At 38.3% G+C, this 11855-nt stretch overlaps 1 protein-coding gene across 1 annotated transcript; it reads left to right on the forward strand.

Moving 5' to 3' along the window:
- Window positions 1-3585: 3585 nt before the first annotated feature.
- On the forward strand, window positions 3586-6614 carry ccdc74b (coiled-coil domain containing 74B; the record flags this gene model as incomplete). Its single annotated transcript, XM_079256357.1, has 7 exons — window positions 3586-3889; window positions 4465-4512; window positions 4726-4843; window positions 5665-5860; window positions 6003-6103; window positions 6217-6276; window positions 6428-6614. 7 exons carry the CDS (start codon window positions 3586-3588, stop codon window positions 6612-6614), a joined length of 1014 nt encoding a protein of 337 aa, XP_079112483.1.
- Between the last annotated feature and the right edge of the window lie 5241 nt (window positions 6615-11855).

Consider the following 11855-nt stretch of genomic DNA (forward strand, 5'->3'; position numbering starts at 1 on the left):
AGGAAAAGTGTAGCACCTGCTGCACCCTAGTGACAACATGGGCTGATGAGCTCTGGTGGTGTGCAAGCATTAATCACATGTTGTCTTACACTTCTTATTTGCTTTGATTCTTTTGGGTTTTTTTTCTGGGTTTTTTTTCTAGTTTCATGCTTGCTGATTGGAATGTATAACAACGCTACATATGGTGGCCAGAAATGTAACAAAAATGTTGCTGAAATACCACCCAAAAAGTGAGGTTTCTTTTACGTTTTAATGGATGCATGCATGTATGCTGATTTTAGATGATAAAGATGCTGTTTTACTGATCCCATACTTGCTTAATATGAAAACTTATATCCTGTTATTGACATAATTATCTCTGCAAGGGGACTAGCTTATTTCAAATATAGGCAAAAATAAAATACAAAAAGGGTCCAGAGGACGCTAAAGCACCCAATGCGACACACAGTTGCTTTTAATTCAAGCAGGACTGAAGATGATCTGTCCGCATCTTTCATCACAGTCATGTTTAAAAACATGATGCAATAATCTGGGATGCATTCCTCCAGCATGCAAATTCTGCGTCTTGCTGGTAATTTATACTCACTATTCCATTGTCTTTTTTATTTTTATTTATATATATATATATGTTTTACCTGTCAATCATATTGATGTTTAGCAAGTATAATCAAATATGAATGTAGGGCCATCAGGAGAGAAGCAGCATTAATATCAGTCTGAATGTTAGATAATTAACATTTAAGCTGGTTTATGGCTGGAGTTCGAATGTTTTTGCACTGTTTGAAGTACTGTATAAAAGGGTGGCTCATGCTAAACTCATCCAGTTTTATTTCTTTCTCTGTTTTATGCAGATGTACTTTTTTTCAGTTTTCGTTTAGTTTTAGTTGTGTTGCAGTTACTGTCAAAAAGTAGAGTGTTTGATGTGAGGGTGTTGACATGAAGCTGGTATAAGCTATTGGACGTTTTCTGGAAGGAGAAATAGGAAAAATATTTATATATGAACACTGAAAAAAAAATGCATAGATTGCTTTGCGTTGTTTCTGAGTAGTAGTTGTTGTTTGCTTTTGAGAAGTTACATGTTAACTGGGAGTGCTGATGGAAGAAATGTTTCTATTGATGATGTCTACCTTGTTAGCCATTTACCCCTTAAAGATTTCTCTTTTCTTCTTTGGTCCAGTTGAAAATTTCGCCTTGTACTGGAGTTGCTTTCAGAGTTCGTGTGCATGGTTGGATGTTTGATGTGTCTTTTTTTCTTTTTTGGGGGGTTGGGGGGTGGTAGTCGTTTCAGGAAGCAGGCTGAAAGATTATCTCACAAAGCTGAAACACACGGCCTGCTGCAACCCACTTTTAAGCCCATTTATTTAAACCAAGACGTCATTTCTTTGGCGCTTTTTTTTTTTCTTTTAGTTTTTATCAGAGATGTTGTATACGTGCATATTTTCTAAGTTGTCACCAGATCATTTCAGCTGCAAGTGGCTAACAGTGCCGCCCTACAGTGGCTCTGCCAGCAGAACAGAAAGAAGACTTATTGACATAGATATTGTGTGTATGTGCTTCGTTGCCTTTTTATCTTTTTGTCACAAAAAACCCTGCATGTGTTTGTTCAAGTGTACATTCCCAGTTTAGATTTATTCCCAGGCTGTCTCTCTACATGCTGCTCTTTTCTCTGAGCGTAGCATCTTGAAAGAAACAGAAAAACTGATGCATTTGTCACTTTTTATTATTACATACAATCACTGCTGTCTCAATGCTGATTATTCTCATAAGGAATCTAAAGCATCGTGAGGGGTACAATATGAAAGATTAGTGAAGCAGGTGGACAAGTAGTGCCCTGTGGTGTACCACTGTTAAATATATCACATTGGAAATAAACTGCAACACATTTAACGCCACAAATATTTGCCATTGTGCACTCCAACAGTAGAAAACTGCCTGATTTGATTTGATTTTTAATCAGAACATGCCACAATGGGTTTTATATTACACTTTACATCACCTGGTTTATTCAGCGCCTCCTGTTAATATTGTAAATTAAATTATTGATATTGTACAAAGGTCACTGTTGGCATAGGGAGAACGGTACCACCTGTACATTTCCAAAGACAAGGCTTTCTGCTTCATCTTCCATATTTTCTTCTTCTGTTGCAAAAGCAGTGTAATGTTGCCATATTCATACCAGACACACTATCACGGTGTCCTTTTGTGTGTGATGTAACTTTTCCTGTTGGGGAGCTGCATTATGAATAAAGTGGAAGGAAAGCTATTTGCCTTTAGATGTTGTAAATTTCCAAAGCTGGTGTGTCACTTCAAGTTATAAAGTTTGTTTTACTGGAAGGGAAAGCACAATAGGCTTCTTTAGAACTCATTTCTTTATAGCTTCCTGGTTGGACTCACTAGTTTACCATTCAGCTTTGTAATTAACCTTGCTAAGCACAACTTCCCCTCAGGACGAAACCAAATTGCTGCTCTGGTTGGCTGCTCTCCTTGTTTGTCCCCATTCTGTAAGGTTGTACCATACAGTACAATTTCTTTTATAAAAAAAAAAAAGCAAATAATGAAACTCATAAAAATGACAAATTATTTGACAAAAGTTCATATCATTAAGTGAAAAAAATATTAAATGTTTATTGCATTTTACTTTTGTTCTTATTAAAAAATGAACATTTGGGAGCGATGAAGAGTGGTTACTTAACTGAAGCAGAGCAGCACAGGGAGTAAAGTTATGTTATAAAGCATTTGCCATCATGAAAGGAGTTTGTTGATAAAAAAAAAAAAAAAGAGTAATTTACAGCATCAAGACCCAATGCCTGTTAATTCGTTTTTAAAATCTTGACTAATTTGATCTGGGCAGATACATTCATTATTTATGACTTTCAAATATAATTTTAGCCATTTCTGTTAAGTTGGATCGATTATATTATCAAAATACAAAGCCACACTTCCTATGCATTTTTTTTTTTTTTTAAAATAACTGCTAAACTATTAATTTAGTTTTCTTTTTATTAAATGTTTGCTTTAAAAGCATTACTTTTAATTATATTTTATTTATGTATCTGTTTTCTTTACAACGGACCAACTTCCTAAACTCAATTAAAACCTCAGCAGCCTCCTTTTTTATTTTATTTATTTGTTTGTTTTATTTTAGGATTAAGAGATTAATTGTTTTTTTAATATTCATTTACAGGTCGGCTGAGCTGGTCCCAAAAACTAATGTGTAAATATAAAAACACTTTTGCTTCTTGTGATTTAATGGTTATTCTTTAGCGAGCCAGTGACATTTTAAGAGACCTGTTTGGTCTCTTAAAATGTCACTTGTTGTTGTCATGGCAACGTTGTGTGCGGGCGCAGCATTTGTTACAGAAGTGCCAAAGTAATGCAGGGTAGGTCTGTTTGACCTGGTTACTGGTAGTATTGTGTTATCAAGTTAAGTATTTGCTTGTTTCACGTTAACAGTGTCGGCTTGTCCGTGCTACAATGCAGTGGGACTAGAAAATGGCTCGCTCACTGATCACAAGCTAGTTAATGTTGTTGTCGCCCTCCGGTTGAGGGCTTCATGGCGGCTCGTTTCCCGGAATAACGAAAAAGATGTCAAGTAAAAACCTCCCACCGCTACAGCATTTGCCACACTGGACCAGGATCGGGGGCCTGGGCAAGCCGTGGTCTTCACGACGTTTGCCTGTGAGTCAACAACTGGAGCCGCTGCCTGCTGCACCGCTGACGGACAGAGGAGTGAAGGAGGCGGCAGCACCAGAGGAGACGTCCCGTGAAGGCAGCATGGACCCCCGCATCGCATCACTGCAGAGGAATATTCAGTTCCTGCAGCAGCAACACAAAGAAACTCTTGAGAAACTCCATGCAGAGATAGAGTATCTCAGCAGGGAAAATAAAGGTCTGAACTCCAACACTATTACTGTTTGATAATAACTTGACAAGGGGGGGGGTAAATTACTTGACTGTGCAATACTTCAGATTAGGCTTTTAAATTAAATTTATTGACCCACATATGTAGAAGAAAAAAAAGCTAATGTTAAATTCAAAAGGGGGACTTGTAGAGCTTTTTCAGTCATTCAGAAATCGTCTGAGGGTTTTACAATTCATCCAAAGGATGCTCATCATTATTTTCCGTTTGCAAGCTGGGTACTCGGTGACTCTTGTAATGAATTCAGGTTAGTGACAAAGACCTGACTGTGTCCTGATGAAGTGCTGACAGCTGGGACATTCAATCTAGGTATGGTGGTAGCATAGCAACTCAGGGGTTTTGACAGTTTCTCAGCAGGAGGTAGACAGAGATCTGGTGTCAGAACAGAGCCACAGCATCTCACCACCCACCGAGGAATTTCTCAGTCATCTGTCTAACCCTCTGTCAGAAGAGTCAGATCATCTTTGACACATGGGTTGTTTGCTGGGACTGTGCCTTCGTGCAACATTTTGGAAACTAAAATGTTCTTATTATGGATGTTGCAGAGTTGCAGTATAAGCTGATCATGGAGCCTCCCAAGTCAAGTAGAAAAGGTAAGATTCAATCCTGACTTATTATTTTCACTTTGTTGTATTGTGCACAAGTAATGTTACTTATGTCCAATCATTTAGGTAAGCATGACTGACATTCACATCAGTCAGATTTTGAGTATGTTTAAATTACCATATAATAAAATCCGAAAGGAGGTAAAAAAAAAAAACAAACAAAAAAAAAACTTTTTCCTTGCTGTGTTTTCTGTCTTGTAGGACAGACATACAGCCGACGAGCCGGTAGACCTCCCACTCAGGTCGGTGAAGCTCACACTTCTCTCTACCTGGAGGAGCAAATCCAAGACACACGACCCGTACAGGACAAGGCTCTTAGGTGAATTTCCATCCAAGCACAATATAATGAATCATCAACTACCTACTGTACCTAAAAATATTGATGATTGTGTTTATGTTTATCAGAAATTTGAGTTTTTTTTGTTTTTTTTTAAGTTACACACACACACACACACACACACACACACACACACACACATATAAAGGCTCAAACATTTTCAATTTAGATCTAGATTTTTATTGCCTTTTTCCAAAATGCACAAATTTTCCTGGAAATGAGGTTTGTAATACAGAGAAATGGTGAAAAAGTTAAAACACTTACCGCAAGTTAGATGTGCATGTGCAGGCAGACAAAAACAGGAGAAATTTGTTTAATTCTAGTTCTGACACATCACTACATGTAGAACGAGGCTTTTTAAACTGGTTATACAGCTCAATACATTCATGCTCATTAGTGAGCTCCTGCTTCTCCGTATCTCAGCATTTGATAGTGTTTTCCTTTTCAAAGGACTTATTTTAAGTCATTTAACACATGAGCACTGGAGATTTTACGAGAGCATGCAGAAAATCCGACCCAGACTTTTTCCACATTTGTTGTTCACATGTGTACTTTACGGAGGGAGGTTCTGATTCGGCGCTGGAGATGAGTTCTCAGTTGTGTCTCTATCTGGTTCCTGATTTTTGCCTTTGTGTTGATATCAAATCCACATGTATTTGAATAAAAAGAGTAGTTACATTATAATGCGCAAGGAACTGAATTAAATCTTGAGTCATACCAGAAGGTCTAGCAGCCATGTCTGCCTTTAACAAGCTGTATGTTGCATTTTCATTACTGTCATTTCATCGACTACTCAGAAGAAGCTTTGTTGAAGCCAACGAAGTTCTGGGCTCAGCCAGGCAGGACCCTGGCTCAGACATGACGGGTCGCCTTATCACCTCCTTACAACCTCTACGGATCCACAGCAGTCCCTCCCATCCACCGCGCCCCCCCACGCTGCAGGAGTGTGAGGTCATCATCCGGCAGCTTTACAATGCAAACAGTTTACAGTCTCAGGAAGTGAGTGCCCATCACCCAACACTGAATCAGATTGAATCATTTAATTTGGTGCGGTGGGTTGTGGAAAAGCTGGAGTAAATTATATTTTATGGATTTTACAGTTTGTGTTTGATTGCAATTCTCACACCCTCGTGTCTTCCAGATTACACGCGTGAAGGCCCTGTTGAGAGACATTGTCCTGAGCAAGAAAATCACTCCTGAAAACTACATTCTGACCAAAGCCTACCTCATCGATGGAACTTGGTAAAGCAAGTTTGTCATTTTCTTTAATGCCAGCTTTTATGATACTTTTGAAAAACACTTGAGCAGTTTTGATAAATTTCTTGTCTTGTTTGTTTTTTTGTTTTTTTTAACAGCAAATCTGTTGAAGAAAAGAAATTTCCCAAACTCAGCCTTCAATCATTTCCGCAAAAAACGTACGTAAACGTGTCGGTTGATACGGTTCCTGTGCCTGTGTTTTCCTGCAATGTTTGCAGCCCATCTCTCAAATCTCTGCTCTGCCAATTTCCACATAAAATAAACTGTGTTCTGGTGGATATATCAGTAAATCCACACATCCTCTTCCAGGTCTGGACTCTCTCAGTCTGGGGTCGTTCTTCCAGCCCTCAAGCAGAGCTTCAGCTCCAACATTGCAGAGAGGCAGAGGAAGACCCGTGCTTTGCAGAGAGAACGCTTGAAAAGAATCTCACTGACGGGGACAAAACTACCACATCGTGGGGGTTTTAATGATCTCAAAAGCTTTGGTCATAAATAAATCATTGTTAAAAGGCTTTTTATTCAAAGAATTTATCCAACTTGATTAGAATGGCTCTTCTTAAGCAGACGTTTCGAAGTGTCACAGCTATTAAAATTCCTGGATGAACCTGCATGTGTGTAGTAGACACAGTGGAATGTAGCCATCGTGACCACACCTGTACTTTTCCAGCCATAACGTGTCAACATTCATTCATTCATTTTCCGAACCGCTTATTCCAATTCAGGGTCGCGGGGAAGCTGGAGCCTATCCCAGCCGGCTTTGGGCGACTGGCAGGGTACACCCTGGACAGCTCGCCAGTCCATCGCAGGGCCACACACAGAGAGACGAACAACCACACTCACGCTCACACTCATTCCTAGGGGCAATTTAGAGTGACCAATTAACCTATCATGCATGTCTTTGGATGGTGGGAGGAAGCCGGAGTACCTGGAGAGAACCCACGCATACACAGGGAGAACATGCAAACTCCACACAGAAAGGCCACTGACCAAACCAGCCAAGAACCAGCGACCTTCTTGCTGTGAGGCCACAGTGCTAACCACTGCGCCACCGTGCAGCCCCACGTGTCAACATGTAAGCAGTTATCAAGTCTGTGACCCAATCCTATTCTCTACGCAGAGGCCTAATCACTAAACCCTCACAGACATCGCTGACGTCACAGCTTCAGTGACTGAGCGTTGACTTTGTGTGGGCTTGAAATGGAATAAACAGGAGGAGGAGAGCATCCTATTGTGACTAAAACATGGTGCTTAGAAACGATGCACAAGAAAAAAAAAGGGATAAAAATAGCTAAACTACCGTGTATGGACTTGCCAGTTGTGCTGCAAGAATTGTTTGTGGCATTTAAACTAATGCAAAAGCAAACACTGATATTAGCCGCAAGCATCGTAAATCTAATGGCTAAAAATACAAACAAACAAACAACAAAAATACAGCAAACAACCTCAACAGTTAGGGGTTGATATCTGTTACCTAAATATTCATTTCCTGATAGATTTCTTTGTAACATCATCTATATTTGGTGTGTGTGTATAATTGGGTCAGACCAGCAGTGTACTGTTGTTATTCTTGCATTGTACTGTGAACTGTTGGCCAATTACACAGGATTGGAAGCAAATGTGGACAAAGAAAAGGTGCAGACTGCATTAACAATTTTACATGAGAGCATCTGAAGTGCACTTAATGACTCAGTGGGACAGCTTTGAGTCCTCACACACCTAGTGGGAATCCCTCCTAAAAGTGTGTGTATATGGTATTTCAGTAGCAGTCTCAATATATATGTCAGCCACGAAAGATGGAAATTTATTTTAACCTTGTAGGGATGGTAATTAGCTTATAAAACACAGGTAATACGCAGTGACAAAAGGATAAACATTCCTGCTCAGCATGGGAAGACATTAATTTGTAAGTTTATTGTTTATCAAAAATGACCTTTTTGGACATTTGGATCATTTAAGTGTCCATATTAAGCATTCAGGGGATTTATACAGAAACTAAAACTGGATTTATTATGATTAGAATCCAATAAATTTAAAGTCTGAACATTCCCTACTCTGAGAAAGCTGGTCATGTCTCACTTCCATGCTTTTACAGTTGCCTAAAACGATCAAAAAGGAGTGTTTTTTGTTTGTCCCACACATGTGGAAAGAAAGGGTGAGGTCGAAGGAATTCATTTGGTTTTTACCTTCCTACTTTAGCTGCTCTTTTACACTACAGTACCATAGAGCAAATAGTAGTTATAGTTTATCAAATTTATAATAAAATTTCTATTGTTTGTGATACAAATAACATTTTTCTCATGGTCAATATTTTATTACAGGATCCATTTTCTTTGGGATTATAAAATACAGCTCAATTTGTATGCAGTGTTTAGTATGAAGGTATTCACTTATTTTCTGATCCATGTTAATGAGAAAGTGTCACATGTTACAAGCCGATGTTTAAACTTGTCTACATTTTTGCTAAAATGATGAGGAAGTGGTTTTAGAAAAGCAGCTACATGCTTGTTGCAATTTCTATTTCCATAAAAGCTTAAATATAAGGACAGATGACGACAGTGGGGGAAAGGCACTCACTTCTGCTTAGCGTACCATATACACATACAAGAGAAGCTTGCTCTTCAAGCCTGAATGTTCAATCATTATTCAATAACAATAATCATCACAAACCAGACAACAAACCACTCGAAACAGCATGTATAAATTAAAATAGAAATGCAAATAGCCTGCCTTCTGTATTTAATTTTGGAATGAATTTCTCAATGACCACAGCTCTTAGCCGCCTTGTAAACCGTCATCCGTAACTGTTGTCAGTGTTCAGACATGTGAGGCTCGGCAAATACAACGATATCTGGACTATTTTCCTATAATGAACACTTCTAAATGTGCAGCGGTGCCTGTAAGGTTAGGCACTGTTTGCAGCCGAGCCAGACAGACAATTCCCAGGACGAGTTTGACTTAATCCTCTTGTGGAAGTTTAGTCATGTCTGTTTGTTCGTGAGTATTTATGTTTTCTAATGTAACCAGTTCTGGCACCTTTTCAGTAACCTGCCTAAATATTAGAGACAAGGGGAACAAGAGGCTGACGTTTGAACAGACATTTTTCTTGAAGAAGCAATTTTATCATAAATTAGACTCCAAGTCATAGTGAAAGTTGATCTTTACTTTCCTCTGCTAATACTCAGCGCAGTTATTTCCTACACTTATCTGAAAGCTCATCCACACATTTAATGCGACAGCTATTGAGATACCAGGATGGCTGATCCAGCTGCCTGAAAAAGATAAGATCACCTTTATTTATGTAGCCATTTTCATAGACACAAGGTCACAAAGTGCTTTACAACAATAAAAACATAGAAAACCAGAAAGACCAATCAGTCATCAGTGAGCAGATTTTTAGCTTATCTATGTCACTAATTCTCCACATGCTAATGCTTTATGGAAGTTACAGACACTTTTTTAATTATACTCCTCATCTCATATGTATGTTTTAGGTACACATGATTTTAAAGCAACTGGATTACTGGTTTTCTATTAAAGTAGTGCTATAATCTATATAATAAGCTCTGATTAAGCAGGATACTGTAGAAGCACCACTAGATGGCCATGATTCAGAAGAAACCTTTCAGTGAGTTACAGTCAAGTTTGACAACATACTTCACACACTTCAGTCAAAACTTGCCTTAGTCTTACTTTACAAAATGGTCAGCTATTTGTTTTATATCTATTTCCATGGCAATTAAATGAAGGATATGGCAAAGGCATAGGTAGGAACAGTATAGTAATCTAAAAGTTATAAAAGTTATGATGCAATATGTATCCATAAATGTCTGCAAATTTTAAAAGAGGAAGTTTTTTTTTTTCTTCCTAATTTGTTGCATCACTGCTTCTTTGTTGATATGTGGGAATGGGCTGTTTAAGACCCAGTAGGTGAAAATCTATTGAAATTCAGATGGTGTTGCAGTGATGAGAGCTGCTCTGTGCCAGCTGTAGCCTCATGAGGCATGGCCACTAAAACCAAAAGAACTGAGCTCCAGTTTTTAGATGTTTTTTACTTTCATTATCAAGCAGAAGTAGCTCCGCTGCATTTTGCGGTTTGTCACTTGTCCACTGTCGACTGATGCATTCTTTTGTCTGTATTGTGGTATATCATGGCTATTTTCTTTCTTTCTTTTCTTTTTTTTTTTTTTTTTTTGAAGCACTCCCCCCTGCATTTAAATAGACTCTCCCTTTCAGCATATTGTGCTGTGGGGTGGGACAGAGCTTCAAATCGATGTGTCACAGCTCTGCCGCAGAATTCTTATTATGAGACTGAATGGAAGAGGAAGTTGAAGAACAACAGGAAATGAAAATAGAGAAATATGTAAAAGGCTTTACTGGTGGTATGAAATGGTGATGGCTTAGAAATATATACCATATTTAATAATTGAAAGTTAACATTTCAGGTTATTACACAGGAAAGAGTCCTGTCGTATATTATGTTCCTTTTTGTAGTTAGAAAACAAACATAAAAGAGAGAAATGAGACATTTTTGGTTGTAGAGTTGGAAGATGTTTTACAGATGGAATTGGTTGATTTATCATATTTCAGAGAAATAAGATGTCTAAAAGAAAGATTTTAAAATTAATGAATAAATGAAAAACATGATTCAGTATATATTAAGAGCAGTAAATTAGCTGTACTTGAACAATCAACAGGAAAATGCTGCTCATGTGTCATTAAAAGTAACTCTAAAGTTTAATATCATGACATATAAACAGAATTTTTGTATTTCAAGTTAATATGCTTCAAAATTATTCAAAATTGAATGAAACTGAGTTGACAAACTGCTGTAAACAGTGCAAGGTATGCCTGTTGTCTCTGGATATTGCCATGACTGCAGGAGGCTGTTGTGTTTGCAGCTTGGCAACAACTGAGCTGATGATGTCATAAACAACATCTGTAGGTAACAGAGGAACTCCCTCTGTAGTAAACACACAAAAACACTCAGCCAACATTTCACCCCAGGTGCAGAGATATCCCTTCATCACATGCAGGATTACACTATCTGTTGATAACTAGCCGTGCAATCCCTACTCCTTTACTTGTAGAGTTCTGTCTCCAGTCTCTATCCACTCATCTGTCTGATGCCATGACAATACTCACCACATTCAGCACTGGGGAATTATGACATCAACACAGCACTATAACACTGAACTCAACGCAGCCTTCAACTAAAACAGCAGTTTTTGCTGCTGTGAAAAGATGACACCACAACCCTGCACAAATGGCACGATCTAAATAGACAAAAGTGCCTAGTTTCAATGAGTCTTGGTCATTTTTTTTTATTGATAACATCTATACAGATGCTTTTAGAGAAAGGCTCCCTCACACACTCATTTCTTCAGCTCTTCCTGTTTTTTGTTCTGTTAAACATACAACAAGGTGTGGCCGTTTAAATTCAAGCGCCACATGACTGCCCAAAACTGTACTAAAGTGCTCAAATGAAGCATCAGTTTTCACAAAGCAATGTTTGCAAAATCCAGAACAGGCAACATAAACGAATAAATAAAACTGTGTATAAAAACAGCAAAGCCTGAAATACATTTCCCCATTTGTGTCTTACTAAAAGATACAATAATACACTCCAGGTATTCCCCTTTTGTGATTTCCAGCTAACTTTATATTTCAGTGATTGTGCATTCCCCAAGATAATTGAGAAAGGAAATGGTTTGAACTTCCTCCTCTCTTTCCTTTCAGT

Source organism: Telmatherina bonti (assembly GCF_933228915.1).
Source record: "Telmatherina bonti genome assembly, chromosome: 17".
Lineage (NCBI taxonomy): Eukaryota > Metazoa > Chordata > Actinopteri > Atheriniformes > Telmatherinidae > Telmatherina > Telmatherina bonti.